Source organism: Protopterus annectens, chromosome 16.part0 (genome assembly GCF_019279795.1).
Source record: "Protopterus annectens isolate FY-2018-M chromosome 16.part0, PAN1.0, whole genome shotgun sequence".
In the NCBI taxonomy this organism is placed as follows: Eukaryota; Metazoa; Chordata; order Ceratodontiformes; family Protopteridae; genus Protopterus; species Protopterus annectens.
In genome coordinates, this window is record NC_056750.1 from 587,962,555 (window position 1) to 587,980,976 (window position 18,422).

The 18,422-nt window shown below is 39.2% G+C and overlaps 1 protein-coding gene across 2 annotated transcripts in view; it reads left to right on the forward strand.

The window, feature by feature from the left end:
- LOC122790888 (1-acyl-sn-glycerol-3-phosphate acyltransferase alpha-like) overlaps window positions 1-18,422 on the forward strand; it is a 1,029,281-nt gene that overhangs the window by 451,536 nt on the left and 559,323 nt on the right. For both annotated transcript variants that reach the window (XM_044058560.1, XM_044058559.1), the window contains exon 2: window positions 9,502-9,635. In XM_044058560.1, the coding sequence (XP_043914495.1) occupies window positions 9,502-9,635 (134 nt within the window). The remainder of the gene's footprint in view (window positions 1-9,501; window positions 9,636-18,422) is intronic.

Here is an 18,422-nt window from a genome sequence, read left to right on the forward strand (position 1 = left end):
TCTTTCGGCTTTTCCCGGTTAGGGGTCGCCACAGCGGAACTCCGGCCCGCTAATGATTGGCAGTTGGTTTTTATGGTGTCGAGTTGCCAGCCCGAAGCCCAACCTTCAACGAAGGCACGCCCATTCAATGCATGTCTTTCGAACGCCCACTCAACCACGGGGTGGTGTACCCAACATATGTTAATGGGTCTAAATTGTCAGTGTACTCCGTGCTTGATTTTGACTGCTGTGGTTTTCACCATTTACGTTTTGAGGCATAAGGAAGTCATGGTTAGGAGAGAGATCTCTAAAAAGTCATATGCTGATGACATTCAGCCTCCCCTTTAATCTGGATTCTGTTAAATTCTTCACCCTTAGAAGATTGTTCGGAGTCAATTTTAGATGGGATGTCCATTAATTGTTTAAAGCTTGGTTCAGATAAGATCAAGGCTGTGTGGGTAAGTACAGCCATCCGTCCAGTCCAACTTTCTTGTCTGTTTCTGTGTGCTTTTCTGTAAGGCAGCAATTAACTTTTGTTTTGGTATGCATTGTCTTGATTTCATTTTTGACAGCAGGCTGTTATCAGGACTTCTTACTTACATCTGAGGAGCATACAGCCAAGATCAAGCACATTATACTTTAATTAGATTTAGAGATGGTGATTCATGCTGTGCTTCTATCTTCCCTTGACTAGTGCATTGCCCTTTATCTAGGGCTTATGGGAGGAGATTTTGCCTGACTGGTGCAAAATTTCATAACCAGGTTGTTTACTAGCACTACTAGAATGAACCATATTACTCCTGTCCTTGTGACTTGCTCTGGGTGCAGCAAAGTGTGCTTGAATATTATTAATCAGACGTTTGATAGCCCTGCGTGATATGTATTTGTTTAAAAAATGCTCTTTTTACGACCTTGCCTGTCTGCTCAGATCATCAGGTGAGGGGCTGCTAGCTGTTTCTAGGACTTTGGTAGAGACCTTTAGTTTAATTAGTTTCAGCTATGTTAGCGCTATACTTTTGAAATAAGCTACCTTCTGTAATCGGTGAATATGAAGTAGAAGCCTCCTTCAGTATGACCCTTCATGATCATTTTTCTAGTAGAGCTTTTTGTATGACCTTGTCAGATGGTTCCACTGTCATGATGGCATTTGGAATTTTTATATTCTGAAGTTTTAGTTTTTTTTTTATCAAGTGTTTTTACTCAATACTAAGACTGACTTCATGCTTTAGCTTTTATAATTTACTGTAGCAATTAATAGTTTTGAATTATTGGTAGTAAAATGCTTGTGTGCTATTTAAATACAGGAAATAAATAACTAAAATGCTTTTCAATAGGGTGTGAGGACTGAAAATTTGTACTTTAAGGTCTTCCGCCCTATGAACCTTTTCACTTTTATGTTTGTGTGAACTTTAAGAGTTAGAGAATTTCTGCTGCCTAAAACATACAAGAAGGCAGCTTTTTTTATCCAAAAGCATTTCCTGACTATTCTAAACAGGCAAACTTTTCTGATCTCAGGTAATTCTCAACACTTTTTGTTTGGTGAGATCATTACATTTATCACAAACAATATAAAGCTGTCATGTTTGACATTGTGTAGGCAAGTCTTTAGTGTACCTGTCAGCACTGAAGATATGCTTACTGTAGGCATGCCTACTAGATATAGAAGCAGTAACTGAAAGAAACACTAAAACACAGCCTGACTAAAACAAATGTAGAAGACTGCTAAAGTCGAAAATGTATTTATAGAAGTAAAACAATATCTGCAAAAGAATAGAAGACAATCTCGCACCAAATATGTTAACTTATCCTCAAAAATAAGGCAGAGGCAGCTTAAGGTTGTTTTCAGCACTTACAAAGAGCTGTTTTGGTAGGAAAAACAGAGGCAGGTGGATGCATTGCATTATGGGATAGGTGTGAGGTAGCAGCCAGAGAAAGTTTTAAGTATTTAGCTGTCATAATGCCTTAAACATGTACCACTCCCTAGTTAAGCATTCGAGTTGCCCTGGCATTGGCTACTCTTTTACCATAAAGAAAATTAATAGTACAGGACAACTTTTCTTTTTGACTAGACTAGCAGAGAAGTGTACATTGAGTGAGACATAGTATTTTATTTGAGAAACCTTTTGAATGCTTTATTTGGAAAATTCTTCTCGCTCTCTCTCGTGTGTGTGAGGGGGGTGGTATATCATAATTTATCAATATTAGTTTGTGGGTGAGTTCATAGGTAAACACTAGGTTATCAGTCTACAGACTACTACAAGCCTAGCCAATAACCACAGAGCAGAATCAAACCCTGCATCTTGTATTTTGTGAAGCAAAGACCATAAACCTTTAAGCCAACCCTGCCCCCTCTTTGGTAAACCTTTGTTTGGGTTGTTTAGTCCATGGTGTAACCTAGTTAAAGAAGCTTTTAGCATATACCATTTGCACACTTAAAATGTTTTTAAAGCGGACTTAATGGATATTTGCTTTGTTTGGGTTAGTTTTTTATTACAGTGATTACAGTCATATTGCTGGACATTTTTGATATTTATATTGACATATATAGAAGGTTGTTTCAGTGAGCTTGTTGCTCACCTTGTTTGATTAATAAATTATTTATCTATTGTTGCATAAGTTCAATGTGGTATGGTTATGCTATAGTACATGTGTGCGGTTATACTTTTTGATTTATTTTGATAATCTTGCTAGCGTTTTCCCTTTATGTCAGTTTTTGCATTGTTCTGTGTCCGTTTTTTATGCGGACTTATGTATATGCAGTTTGTATGGTTTAGATGTTCAAAATAGGCATATTGTTCACATTTTGGGCCATTTCTCATTTGATTTAGATATTATCTTTTGGTAGTGTTTTGGATGTGGTCTTCATTTATTTGTTCCAATACTCAAGTCTTACTAATGGGGACGAAATCTATGGCTCTGTGTTAGTGAATGTCCATTATTTTTCGTATATATGAACTTGTTGCTCATGTTTGACTGATAGTGGACTACTATTTTCAGAATAGTTTAGTTTTTTAAGATGTTTGTTACTCTTATTTTTATTACAGTTTTGTTGTTAACAGACTAGAGGTTGATGTGCACACATTTTTGGTCCTAACAGGGCTTCTAGGTTTATATCTCATTACCTTTCATGACCATAGAAAGACATCATTATAGATGTTTATTGCTCTGGTTCCCAGTCATAGTTTTTACTATTTAGGTAGGGTGAATATTGTCACACATTGCCAATATTATTTGGTGATATATATTGATTTTGTTTAGGTAGTTACATTGTGGTTCTTCCAGATATATATTAATATTTTTGACTCATAGGATTTTTGGAGCCAAACATACCATTTTAGTAATATATCTACAGGTGTGTTATGAATATTGGTACTGCTGATTAACACTGACACTTTATATTGGTTACAAATTTTTGTGATCATTTCATCATATTAGGTGGTTTAAGGCCGATGTACATAGATATTTTCATTGTGCCTAATACCTCATGTGGATTGGTGGTGTTCCATAGCTGGTTTTTAAGATTGCATGATTATACTACATATTGTATTTTTGGGTCCGTTTATACCAATACGCAGTAGGACGACTTTAGCGGGGTTGCTAGTTCGTCTTGGTTGTTTATTGTATTGGTTGAAGTAATTGAATATTGATCCATAAGACTTGTACACAGTACCAAGTTATATTATACATTATTCTGATTATTGGTATTCTGGTGTATAATGGTCTTGTTTTGGATAAATTTGATACTTTGTGGGATTTTTGTTTAGGCTATATCTCTAGTGTACAGGCCGGATAATACATGATATACCATTTTTTGTGTCAATGTATATATTAGCGTACAATCAGTAAAGTTTTTTTCATTGAGTGTTATATTTGTTCTCACTTGATGATATATTCTATTTGGTTTGGTTGTGCTTGGTCTTGAGGTTCGGAATATGGCACTTTCACCCATTATACAGGGTTTATCTTCTGATGTGGATGATTTATCTGTGTTTGGTTTAGACAGACATGGATTGTCATCCACCTCTGAGACTGTGGGATCTGATTTGGACACACAATGTGAGGTATTTTTTACCAGATTGGGTAAGAACATGAAGATGGTTAGGACCAATGTGTGGCATCTACGTCTAAAGCATATCAGCAGAAACATATTACTCCACGGGGCCTTAGGGTCAAGATACAACCTTTGGTCTCTAACATTGATGACCAACTTATTGAGGATTGGGGTCATATTCAACAATCAGCCTCCTCTAAATTTGTGGATGCTTTGGCTAACTTTTATGAACGTAAGGTGCAAAAAGGTGTCGAAGACCTGGAAATTGTCTGTTTGGAGGCAAATAAGTTTGAAACCTGTGATTCTTTTATGACACAAGTTAAAAAACTTACCACTGATTTGTCCAAAATGGAAGCTATTTTAAAGGACAGGAAACTCAAAAAATTTCTTAGGGATGTAGGTGATTATGAGAGGGGCAAGCCCTTTGATACATCTAAAAATGTTTCTTTCAGATTACCTAGAGATGATAATAAGTATGATAAGAGGTCATCTACTCCCAAAAGAAAAAGGCCCAAATCTATCCTTAAGAAAAATTTTGGTTTTTCTAGTGGTACCTCTGGGGAGGATACCTCATCTAATACGGAAGGTGAACTTGACGAATACTCTAGAGAGGGGCTACCCAAGGCCAAAAGGGATAACTCTTCATACCCTCCCAATTTAGATACAGACGAGGGGGGCGGAAGCATAAGAAAAGAAACATCCAAACAGAGTCTGGAGGCATTACTGAAAATTATGACACAACATTAACTTCTGATTCCAATGTCCACAATATTTCTTCTGTTGAATTGACCAATGGACAACTCAAATTATTAAATAAAGGGCTTAATTTTGTCCCTGGGTTCTTTGTCTCTGAACAATCTTTGGCCCAGGATGTGATAAATTTCTGTCGAATTTTGAATTTGAAGGTGTTTTTTGGTAATAACGTTTGTGATATATCTCAGGATTTTAAGTTTAAAAAATCTACATTTAATCCACCGATGACACATCTAGTGGGGGTATTTCAAAAAAATGTCCTACAGGACATACATTGTCATCTTAGGGATTTCCCTATTTCTTATAATAATTTGTCTACTGAAGAAATACATAGTTTGGATGAGCTTATTAATAACAAAGATCTGGTTATTATTCAAGCTGATAAAGGTGGAGCGGTGGTTGTATTGGACAAGGTTGCTTATGACAATGAGGCAATTGGGTGACAAAGAATATTATAGGTGGATGCCTTTGGATCCCTCACCTCATCTTCAGCGTCAAATTGCTCAGTTTCTGACTGAGGCGGTGGAGGAGGGTATTATTACACAATCTATGAAAGAACAATTAATGGTTGTTTCACCCATGAAACAATATCTATATTTGTTACCTAAGATCCATAAACATGCCACCAATCCACCAGGTCGACCCATTGTCTCTGGACATGGGTCTCTCACCGAACCATTGTCCGAATATTTAACCCAATATTTAAAACCATTATTGGGATTTATTAGAGCTAGAATCCAAGACACCACCCAATTTTTGGATATTATCAATAACACCCAACTTGAATCACAATGGCTATTGTGCACTTTGGACATCACCTCTCTTTATACCAATATCCCACATTGGGCAGGCCTACAAGCATTGGACTATTGATTGGCTAGATCAGGTTTATATCGACCTGGATTTAACACATTTTTGGTATGTCTTACAGAACATGTTTTGTCCAGTAATGTTTTTTATTATCAAAATCAATGCTACTGGCAAACTAAAGGTACTGCTATGGGTGCATCTTTTGCACCCCTATATGCAGATCTTTTCATGGCATATATAGAAGAAATTATGATTTACGATCATAATCATAACATCTATGTGTGAGATGGACATTTGGCGTCGTTATCTGGATGATTGTTGGTTGGTGTGGAAAGCTGATGAACATTATCTCATGGAGTTTCTTGAATATCTGAATAATAATATATGGGGGATTGAATTCAAGTTGACCTGTCATACATCTAGGATAGTATTTCTTGATGTTGAAATTATTAGAAATGAGGACAATACTTTGTCAGCTAGGATGTTCAGAAAATTCCCTGAATTTAATTCTTTATTACATGCTACCAGCTTCCACCCACAACATATCATCCAGAATATACCCAAATCTCAGTTTTTAAGAGCTAGAAGAATTTGTTCTAGCCAACAGTCTTTTTCTGAGGCCCGGGATGATCTGAGACACAGATTCATCAGGAGGGGTTATCGTCCAGGTATTGTGCATGTAGCCAAAAGATGGGCGTCCAATATAAACAGAGAGGATTTATTATCATACAGAGACAAGAACAACAATTTGAATCCACAGCCCTTGCGTTTGGTGACCACCTATGGATGAAATACACAGGGCTTTAAAAATATTGTATATAGACATTGGAATGTGCTTAAAGCTGATCAAAAATTGAACTCTTTTCTTCCAGAGAGGTGTTCTTTTTCATTTAGAAGGGGACAGACTATTGGCTCTAAATTTAGTCATTATAAGAGAGTTGGCTCCGATTCTTCTGCTTCCGCCCAGTTGTCCCTTACAGGCAAACCTATTGTTGGGTGTATACCCTGTGGTGGGCATTGTTCTTTTTGTATTAGTGTTTCACGCATCAGGGAATTTAGTAGTAGAAATACTTCAGTGGTCTTTGACATCAAATTTTGGGCCAATTGTAGTACTGAGTGGGTCATCTATTTGGTGACCTGTAATTGTTCTGCTTTCTATGTTGGAAAGACGTCCAGGTCTTTTCGTCTCAGAATTTGTGAACATTTGAGTGATATCAAAAATAAACGCATTAGTAATGCATTATATAAACATAGTTTGAAACATGCATCAGCATGCTTTAAATTTGTTATTATTGACTGTATAAAGGGAAAATGTAAAGATAAACAATATTGGAATGAACTACTCAGCTCAAAGGAGAGAAAATGGATTATAAAACTTGGAGCCTTGTTTTCACCTGGCCTTAATGACCAATTATAAATGCAGTGCTGTGATTGGTCTTTGTGTGGTTTAATCATATATATGTATGTATACTGATACTTTGACTTTTTTCATTGTTTGTATCACTGAAGAAGGCTCTGAGGAGCCGAAACCGGTTTGATGGTTTTGTAAATTGTTTTTACAATTTCAGACATAGGGGAATTTGTTTTCCCTATGGGAATAAACCATTTATTTGGATGTGGCATTTGCCAACACTTGCTGGCTTTTTTGTTTCTTCAATACTACTAGAATGAACCATATTACTCCTGTCCTTGTGACTTGCTCTGGGTGCCGGTTGCAGCAAAGTGTGCTTGAATATTATTAATCTGACGTTTGATAGCCCTGCATGATATGTATTTGTTTAAAAAATGCTCTTTTTACGACCTTGCCTGTCTGCTCAGATCATCAGGTGAGGGGCTGCTAGCTGTTTCTAGGACTTTGGTAGAGACCTTTAGTGTAATTAGTTTCAGCTATGTTAGCGCTATACTTTTGAAATAAGCTACCTTCTGTAATCGGTGAATATGAAGTAGAAGCCTCCTTCAGTATGACCCTTCATGATCATTTTTCTAGTAGAGCTTTTTGTATGACCTTGTCAGATGGTTCCACTGTCATGATGGCATTTGGAATTTTTATATTCTGAAGTTTTAGTTTTTTTTTTTATCAAATGTTTTTACTCAATACTAAGACTGACTTCATGCTTTAGCTTTTATAATTTACTGTAGCAATTAATAGTTTTGAATTATTGGTAGTAAAATGCTTGTGTGCTATTTAAATACAGGAAATAAATAACTAAAATGCTTTTCAATAGGGTGTGAGGACTGAAAATTTGTACTTTAAGGTCTTCCGCCCTATGAACCTTTTCACTTTTATGTTTGTGTGAACTTTAAGAGTTAGAGAATTTCTGCTGCCTAAAACATACAAGAAGGCAGCTTTTTTTATCCAAAAGCATTTCCTGACTATTCTAAACAGGCAAACTTTTCTGATCTCAGGTAATTCTCAACACTTTTTGTTTGGTGAGATCATTACATTTATCACAAACAATATAAAGCTGTCATGTTTGACATTGTGTAGGCAAGTCTTTAGTGTACCTGTCAGCACTGAAGATATGCTTACTGTAGGCATGCCTACTAGATATAGAAGCAGTAACTGAAAGAAACACTAAAACACAGCCTGACTAAAACAAATGTAGAAGACTGCTAAAGTCGAAAATGTATTTATAGAAGTAAAACAATATCTGCAAAAGAATAGAAGACAATCTCACACCAAATATGTTAACTTATCCTCAAAAATAAGGCAGAGGCAGCTTAAGGTTGTTTTCAGCACTTACAAAGAGCTGTTTTGGTAGGAAAAACAGAGGCAGGTGGATGCATTGCATTATGGGATAGGTGTGAGGTAGCAGCCAGAGAAAGTTTTAAGTATTTAGCTGTCATAATGCCTTAAACATGTACCACTCCCTAGTTAAGCATTCGAGTTGCCCTGGCATTGGCTACTCTTTTACCATAAAGAAAATTAATAGTACAGGACAACTTTTCTTTTTGACTAGACTAGCAGAGAAGTGTACATTGAGTGAGACATAGTATTTTATTTGGGAAACCTTTTGAATGTTTTATTTGGAAAATTCTTCTCTCTCTCTCTTTCTCGTGTGTGTGAGGGGGGGGGGTGGTATCTCATAATTTATCAATATTAGTTTGTGGGTGAGTTCATAGGTAAACACTAGGTTATCAGTCTACAGACTACTACAAGCCTAGCCAATAACCACAGAGCAGAATCAAACCCTGCATCTTGTATTTTGTGAAGCAAACACCATAAACCTTTAAGCCAACCCTGCCCCCTCTTTGGTAAACCTTTGTTTGGGTTGTTTAGTCCATGGTGTAACCTAGTTAAAGAAGCTTTTAGCATATACCATTTGCACACTTAAAATGTTTGATAATGTACAATAAAATGGTCATAACGTTTATAGAAGTTATTTCAAGGTGTATGTTTGGAAGAACTTGGGTGGTGGGAGAATGATCATGTTAATGAACCCCCAGGTACAATTAATATCTTGCTGAGTGATTCTGTGGCTAGATGCATTCCAGCATATGGAAGGGACATTTATTTGGATTGTGGTTTTGCACCGAGTTACTAGTAGTAACCTCAAGGAGGCTGATGCTAAATACTAGTGGAAGGAATTGGGATTGTCAGTTTTCTGACTGGCTTGCTGGAACCTTCCAGTTGTAGCCTTTCTTTATGGAATGCATGGCTAGCTGAGCCATATGTATAAATGGTCCTTACAACGTAGGTTAATGAAAATATGTGATTAGATACCACACAGTTGATTTTTCGTGTCTCTTAGAACAATGTAATGCATTATGCCATGAAAAACATTTTGGTGGTAAAACAGCAAATGAAAATTATCCCTCTGACTTTTTCAAATGCAACAGTAGTAACCTTTTCTTTGGTTGTGTATGTCTGTCCAGATAGTATGAAGAACTGGCTCCTGTTTTGACAGGTATGTCCGCGCAGTGATGCGTCAAGTCAAATACGTGTACGGACTGAAGATGGAAGTCGAAGGGGAAGAGAATTTCCAGGTAGAGGGGCCATATGTTGTCATCTCCAATCACCAAAGCTCCATTGATATGATGGGTAAGCAACTCTGCACTGACCATCAAGCATGGATTCTGTGCTGATGCTCTGGCTTCATCCTGATATATTGATATTGCTGAATGAATTAATTTAGAGGTGTCAGACTTAAATACTGTATTTCAGTTCAGCATAGATAGCTCTTTTACAGATACAGTAGAGAAGCAATAACTGGAATTCAGTTGTCAGAATTATGTTGAGAAACTTAAGTTTTCTTACTTTGACATTTAAAAGATGTGATCTATCATATATATATATATATATATATATATATATATATATATATGTGTGTGTGTGTATATATATATATGTATGTATATATATATATATATGTATGTATATATATATATATATATATATATATATGTATGTATATCAGTTAATTCATTTTTAGTGAAATGGACTAAATGAAAGTTATTGTTATAAAATTCTTAACTTAAAAAAAGTTACTGTAATTTGTTATGGGTTGCCGTTTTACACACTTTGTTATACTGCATTGTAAGTAAGGAAAGAAATGCAATGGAAAATAATTCTGGCACATCTTAAGATTTTGGTTAGGGAGATCAAAACTTTTCTGACTGGGGCAAAGGATGTTAAATGGGTTGTCATTAAAAGTACATAAAATTCAGAACGGAGATGAAAACAGGGCAAGCTATAAAATAGTGCACATTTTCTTTCAGAATTTATTTTCCCTGTTGTGACTGTAAAATGAAGCATTCTGGCTCATCCTTATTTCATCTTTTTATCTGGTGTTAGTTGTATGTATGTGCTAAATGCTACAGGAATAATAAATGTCATCTCCAAAAAGCTTTGACTTGTAGCCAGCTGTCAATGTTGTTCTTTGTGTAAGGAATGAGATATTTGTGTGTCTTATTGCCTTTGATGCTGGAAGAGTGAAATGAGTTCTGTTTCCACACAGGTGCTTGTATTAATTTTCCAACACTAAAAGCAGTACAGGATAAGAAGGGAGGGTACCATCATTCAGCTGAGACATTAAAATGAGATGCCATCTGCCTGAAATAATGGCAGCTCAGGTGGACGTACTTAACAGATTAGGGGATCTTAATTAAAACATATCTGCATATTTGTATAGTTTCTACTATGTTCTAGGATTTTCCTTTAACTCCCATACTTGCTGCTACAATCTAATTTTTATCATTTTCCTTTACATTGTTCTCCTCCTAATAAAGCAACTCTACACATCATTGATACAGTAAAAACACAAATATGTACACACAATTCATTCTTAAACATCAGTTCATTATTGTCACTACTCACAATCATTTCTAAAGTAATATTTCAAAAAGATTCTTCCTTAAAAACCTGTGCAACACTTTTCCATATTTTAAATATTTTTGCATTTTCGTAAAGATATGCTGTATTGCTTTTCTCTTGTACCATTATACTTTATAACATTTTTCTTCTGTATAGATATAAAAAGTGTACACACCCCTGTTAAAATGCCAGGTTCTTGTGATAGAAAAAAAATGAGACCACAATAAATAATTTCAAAACTTTTCCCACCTTTAATGTGACCTATAACCTGCACAATTCAGTTGGAAAAACAAATTTGTTAGGGGAAAAATATAAAAAAAATTAAAGTACAATATGCTGATTGCATAAGTGTGCACATCCTTAAACTAATACTTTGTTGAAGCACCTTTTGATTTAAATAACAGCATTCAGTCTTCTTGGGTACACACCTGCTGTATATTAGAGGCTGATTAACCCCAAATAAAGTTCAGCTGTCCTAGAAGGATTTTCCTGATGTTTACTTGTCTGCTACAGCAAAAGCCATGGTTCGCAGAGAGCTACAAAGCATTAAGGGGATCTTGTTGCTGAAGGGTATAAGTTAGGAGAAGGATACAAAAAAAATTCCACAGCATTGGATATACCATGGAACACAGTGGAGAAAATATGGGACGACAATTATGTTGCAAAGAACTGGATGTCCCTCCAAAACTGATGAAAAGACTAGACAAAAAATGGCCAGGGAGGCTGCCCAAGAAACCTAAAGCAACACTGAAGGAGCTGCAGGAATTTCTGACAAGTACTGATTGTGTACTACATGTGACAACAGTCTTCCGTATTCTCCATATGTCTGGCCTATGGGGTAGGGTTGCAAGACGGAAGCCTTTTCTTACACAGATAAACATCCAGGCCCAGCTAAAATTTACAAAACAATACATAGTCTCACAGAAGCATGTGGAAAAATATGTCATGGTCTGATGAGACCAAGGTTGAACTTTTTGGCCACAATTCCAAAAGGTACGTTTGGTGCAAAAACACTTCATCACCAAAAGAACACCATCCTCACTGTGAAGCATGCTGGTGGCAGTATCATGCTTTGGGGTTGCTTTTCTTCAGCTGGAACTGGGGTCTTTAGTCAAGGTGGAGGGAATTATGAACAGTTCAAATACCAGTCACTTTTGGACCAAAACCTTCAAGCGTCTGCTAGAAAGATGAACAGGAATTTCACTTTCAACACGACAGTGACCCCCAAGCATCCATCCAAATCAACCAAAGAATGGCTTTACCAGAAGAAAATTAAAGTTTTAGAATGGCCCAGTCAGAGCCCAGACCTAAATCCAATAGAAAATCTGTGGGGTGACCTGAAGAGGGCTGTGCACAAGAGATGCCTTCACAATCTGACAGATTTGGAGTGCTTTTGCAAAGAAGAGTGGGCAAAATATTGCCAAGTCAAGATGTGCCATATTGATAGACTCTTACCAAAGAAGACTGAATGATATAATTAAATCAAAAGGTGTTTCAACAGAGTTTAAGGGTGTGCACACTTGTGCAAACAGCGTATTGTACGTTTTTCTTTAATTTTTATATTTTTCCCCTAACAGATTTGTTTTTTCAATTGAAACAGGTTACAATTGAAATTGAGCATGTTATAGGTCACATTAAAGATGGGAAAAGTTTTGAAATTATTTATTGTGGTCTCATTTTTATATCCTAAAAACATGGCATTTTAATAGGGGTGTGTACACTTTTTATATCGTGTGTGTGTGTGTGTGTGTGTGTGTGTGTGTGTGTGTGTGTGTGTGCGTGTGTGCGTGTGTGTGTGTGTGTGTGTGTGCGTGTGTGTATAATATAAAATACAGTTGTGTATAAATAGTTTTTTTGTATTATCAGACCTTGTGCCCCTGCTAACTGTTCTACTACCTTAGTGTTGAGGTATTTCCTGGAGTACCATTGCTGGTATTTGGTGTTACCATTGTTGGTAGTCCTCCCTTAGTTGTCTTCCCTTTTTTGTAGTTGCTTCTGTTTGTTGGTTCGAGATGTCTGAAAAAACAAATGGGTATGAAATGTGCTCATCTTATGGGCATAAAATTCCTAATTTAGACACCCACTCAGAGTGCATTTGTTGCACTGGAGCAGGGCATCATCTTAACACTAATTGTGACATTTATGCAGGATTTAATCATACAATGCTGCTTGAGCACAGAAACCAGCTTGTATTGAAAGGTCTGCTGCGATCCACCACTTTATCTTATGAAGCTCCCCTTCCCTCCAAGAAATCTTCAGAGACATTCAAGGGGGATTTAGCTTGCAAGGTTAGCGAATTGATGGTGTTCCCTGATCGCTCTCCTCCTCCTGTTTTGGCTTGGCTCTGCCAGAGAATATTGCAAAATCCTTGGATCAGACTAGATCAAAACCAAGATCCTCTGATCTGACTTGATTCCAGTTATTCTCCACTTCATAAGTCACCAAGCTTCTCCCCAGAGCCTACATCCTCGAGGAGCCATTCACCCTTCTTGCAGTAGATACCTTGATGGATTTCCAGGCTGCCCTCAACCTCGTCATCCCTCAGGTCATTTAGGAGCCTGACAGAAACAGACGTGAACAGGACAGGCTCATAATATTTCTCAGAACCCAGATTCAGTTTAGTCATCCCAGCTCCCTCTCCCATCAGATCTGTGAGCCTACCACCAGTCCAATCCCAACTTTTGACTCCTACTCCAGTCTGCTCCTTGGTTTGGGAGTTTCTGGAATCAAGAATTGAGTTTGTCAGATCATAATACCTGGCCCTCATTGACTCTGACACTTTCTCTGATCCAGGATCCTAGGGTTTGAGTTAGACTCAGATATTTTTGGTGCTGTCCCTTCCCCTTGGAGCCTCAGCTCTGGAAAGCTTGGCTTCAACCTCTGTGTCAAGGCAGGGTCTTGGGGATGCTTGGAACTGTCCTGGCAGGTGGACTTTGCTGCTGCCAGGTCGGTTCTTGGTTCCCCCACGACCTCTGTCTTTGAGGTAGTGTAGAGAGTTTGTTACATCTGTGTACAAGGCATTCTTGTCTCCCTCGTGTCTTTACCCACAGTAGACAGTTTAGGGGGAATGTTTTTTCATCCTATCCCATTGGGACAGCCAGTGTGATCAAGCGTAGAGACTGTCCTTATCCAGGATTTTGCTCACATTTGAGTCCTTTCCAGAGCATCCCGCCATAGAGCCCCTTTAGAATGCAAAGGAGGCACTTTGATTCCCCACAGGAGTCTTTGATGGAAGACACTGACTTTGATGAAGGGGAGAGTTCCCCAAGATCACCCCTTGAGATCTGCCTTTGTGAAATTATTTAACTTTTGACACAGGTTGTTGGTCTTCCAACAACCCTTCCCCCCAAAACAGTTGATGTTTCTCGAGGCTTTTGGAACTGGCAAAGGTAAATCCTGAGTAGTCCCCCTCCCCAGTAGATGAGATGGTGGACCTCATTTCCTGCTAGGCCTGGAAGGATATGGATGTTATGAAGCCCATTACTGGGATACCAGATAAGATTGGGCCCATTGAAGCAAGGGTCTCCCAATGAATGCTTATAGGGTAGCAGCAGCCAAGAAAGAACTTGTTGAACAGATTTTTTTCTGTTCATCCCTTGAACAGGGAGTCCTGGGCATTGGACAGATTTGGGAAGCATGTTTATGCATCAGTGACGTTCACCCTCAGGTTGCTGAACTACTTGACACATTACAAGATTTCAGAGGGACTTAATCAAGGAGTTTTCCAATGCTCTCTCAGGGTCTATGTATACGGAGAACAAGAATACAGTTTATTTGTAATTGGCCATCCTTAAGTCCCTATCAAATGCCTCCATGAGTCTGATATGTTTTGTCATGCCTCAGAGGGAGCTTCGAAAGTCGCAGGTGCAGGAATTTCTGTAAGAAGGGTATGGCTGGATGTGTGTCTGATTTTGCGGAGCCCTTCAAGACCTCATTCTTCAATATTCCCTTTGATTGATTCACCTTGTTTTGTCCCAAGGTGGAAGAAGCTCTCTCCAGGAGCGAGCAGAATGGGAAGCCATTATCTGCCATAGGGATATGTTTTTCTACCCCTGAACGACCCTTCTGACAGAATCGGAGATGAGGTAGAAAGATGTGGTTCCACAAGGATCTTCCCAGGACTCCTATGGAGACGGATCTCTCTACAGCGGAGAAGGAACTGTAATGGCAGATGTCGTCATTGTGACAGAGGAGGCCTGCAACACCAGGGCTTCAGGGGGTCCTTTCTCTGAGAAACCCTTCCAGTACTCCTGAAGGGTTACCCAACTGCTGCACTCTTGAGGCAGTTGTTGGGGGAAACTTATCTCTGCACCCAGAAATCTGGACAATTATCTTCAAAGATACCTTGGTGCAGAGGGTAGTATCTAGATGTTATTGCATACCATTTTTGCTTCAGCATCCCAGCTGGTACACAAGAGTTCCTGATATTCCACCCAGGCAGAGGAAAGCAGCAGAAAAGCAGCTAGCAAAGAGAGTCATCCAAATGGTCTCCCCAGGTCAACAAGGATCCAGAACTGACTTCTGAAAATGGGGAACCAAAACAAAATTTGTATCTTGGCAATTTGAATCAATTTGTCTAACACTTAAAGTTCTAGATAGTAATGGTTCAGACCATTCTGCCAGTCTTGCACAAGTATGATTGGGTGTCCTCTGTAGAATTCCAGAATGCAAACTATTGCATCAAAATAGCTGCTGCAGGAGATACCTACACTTCCAGCAGGCAGTCAGTCACTACCAGTTCCTGCCCTTTGGTCTCACTACAGCTCCCAGGGTGTTAAGTGCATGGCAGTGGTTGCAGCTCACTTGAGACTGCTAGGATTCCAGGTGGTTTTTTACCTTGATGACTGGCCCCTCTCTGCACCCACCAAGCCTCTTATTGAACCAGGCCAGGGATTTACTTGCTTCTGTCTTGAACTGGGCATTATTGTAAACTTTGGCAAGTTTCCGCTTTCCCCCACTCAAAATCCTGGAATTCATTGGTGCTCGTATGGATATGGTGACAGATCTCAAGTTTACCACAGACCAGGTTAAACACTGCACAGAGCTAAGCATCACACAGTCTTTCTCTTCCTCCAGCCAGGCTAGTTTTGCAGCTTCAGATCTGTGGGAGTTTCCATAGTTATGTTGCCTTTAATGAGATTTTACACAATACTGCAGTGGATGTTTGCAGTACAGTGGTCGGTAGAGCGTCATCGTCTGACCGTGCTGATTCGCACTACAAATTTACAGGGAGCACACAGCCTGGTAGATCAGAGTAGTAGTCTCTCATGGCTCACCTTTTATCCTTTCTGCACCCAAGCCACAGTGACTATGGATGTCACCCAGCTTGAGGGGGGGGGGTCATTACTTTGGCATCCAAGGCACATGGTCTGTTGGACGTCAGTCTTCACATCCATGTCCTAGAAATGAGAGGACCCCTATTAACACTTCAGGCATTTCAAGACGTTCTCCCTCTAGGGTTGGTTGCTCTTCAGACGGACATGTCAGTGTCTGGTACATCAACAAATGGGGGGGGGGTCCTACCCCTTATGTCAAGAAAGATTGAGTGTGTGACACTGGACGGACTTTTCTGGTAATGCATTTTCTAGGGATGTCCTTAGTGTTGACAGATAAACTGAGTAGGTCCATGTTACTTTACAATTGGTCTCTCAATCCATTAGTGGCAGAAATGATGTTTCGCAAATGGGGCCAAGTGTGCTCTGACCTCTTCGCTTCTCCCCTCATTTCCAGGTACAGCAGTTACTTTGTTCTGATCCCTCCAGAGGGAAGTCAATGAGAGATTCTATGATTCACAATTGTCCCTCTGGTCTCCTTTATGCCTTTTCACCCATCCATCTCTTTTCCAAGTTTCTTTAGAAAGCATTTCAGTAGAAAAACAAAGTAATCCTTCTTGCATCATTATGCCCTTGAATAAGTATAGTCTCCCTTCCTGTGGCCTCCTCTAGTTCACTCTCCCTAGGTATTGGATCCCTTTTTAGGACCTTCTATCTCACCCATCTGGAATACCTCACCCAGATATCCAGACCCTCAAGCTGACCATGTGGTTTTGCCACTTCCAGAGATGGCAAGGCATTCCAGGCTTTCCCCCTGGTTCCATCCTATCCTTACATCATTCCAGAAAGAGTCTGCTAAAAAGATTTATAAGAGTAAATGGAAAAGATTTTCCACTTTGCCTTTCCAGAGGCAGATCGTTTTTCAGCACCTTTTCCAGCTGTTCTTGACTTTCTTGCTTGAATTTTCAATAGTGGAGCAACTTATTCTACAATTAAGGTCCAACTTGTGGCCATTTTTTAATTTCCACATAGGCAAAAAACATTCTTTGTTGGCATCATGTGGAATCTGGCTAATGGAAGCAGAGGAATGGCAGCTGCAAGGCCTTTCTAAACCATACCTTTTTACTTGGACCACTTGTCAAGGGCCCTACTGCTTTGTGGGATTTAACAATACTTTCAGGCTTTGACCAGGCCCCCCTTTGAGCCTTCTGCCAAGGTGGACTTAGTTTTTGTCATGAAAAAAACAATGTTAAGTTGTCAATCTCGCCTTCATTCTTGCTGGATGGGTTCGGAGCCGACCTCGGCTCCGACGCGGCCACTCTAAAAGCTCGAGAGTTGGTTCCACCGGCTCGAGGCTCCCCCTATATCCCACAATGCTAGGCGGTATTACCTCAGATCTCGTTTGCCGCTACAGCGATCGAGGTGTTGTTTTTCTACCGGCTCAGGTCAGTTGTTTAATAAGTCTATTAAACTAGTTTAAATCCCCTTTTCTTAACTTAGTTTTTCTTTTTAGTCCCAAAGAAAACAGGGGACTGGAGACCAATTTTGGATCTCAGTATCTTGAACAAGTCGGTCAAGAAAACAAGATTTCGGATGGTCACGCTACAGTCCATCCTTCCCCTATTGGGAAAGGAAAACTGGATGTGCTCTATAGACCTTCAGGATGCGTACTATCACATAAAAATGAACAGACGCTCCAGAAGATTCCTCCACTTCAGGCTGGGAACCAGTCATTTTCAATTCAGGGCCCTGCCCTTTGGTCTCACCACTGCCCCGGTGTTTACCAAATGCATGGCAGTGGTAGCTTCTCACCTGAGGCGTCAAGGATTCCAGGTGTTTCCATATTTGGACGACTGGCTCCTCACAGCTCCCACCAAGCATCTTCTTCTTCTGGCCAGGGACTACACCTTTCGCATTTGTCAAAACTTAGGCATTTCAATAAATTGCGAAAAGTCTGTTTTGTTGCCTTGTCGTACTATTACCTTCATAGGCGCAAATCTAGACACAGTCAACATGTCTGCGAGACTAACAGATCAGAGAATAGCAGACATACACAAACTGGTCTCGCTCCTCTTCAGCAGCAACAGAGTCAAAGCCAGGTTAGTTCTGAAGGTATTGGGGATTATGGCAGCTGCCATTCCTCTGCTTCCATTAGCCAGATTCCACATGAGAATCCTTCAGTGGATGCTCTTCACACAATGGTCATACCAGCAACTTCCGATGTCCCACACCATTATGATTA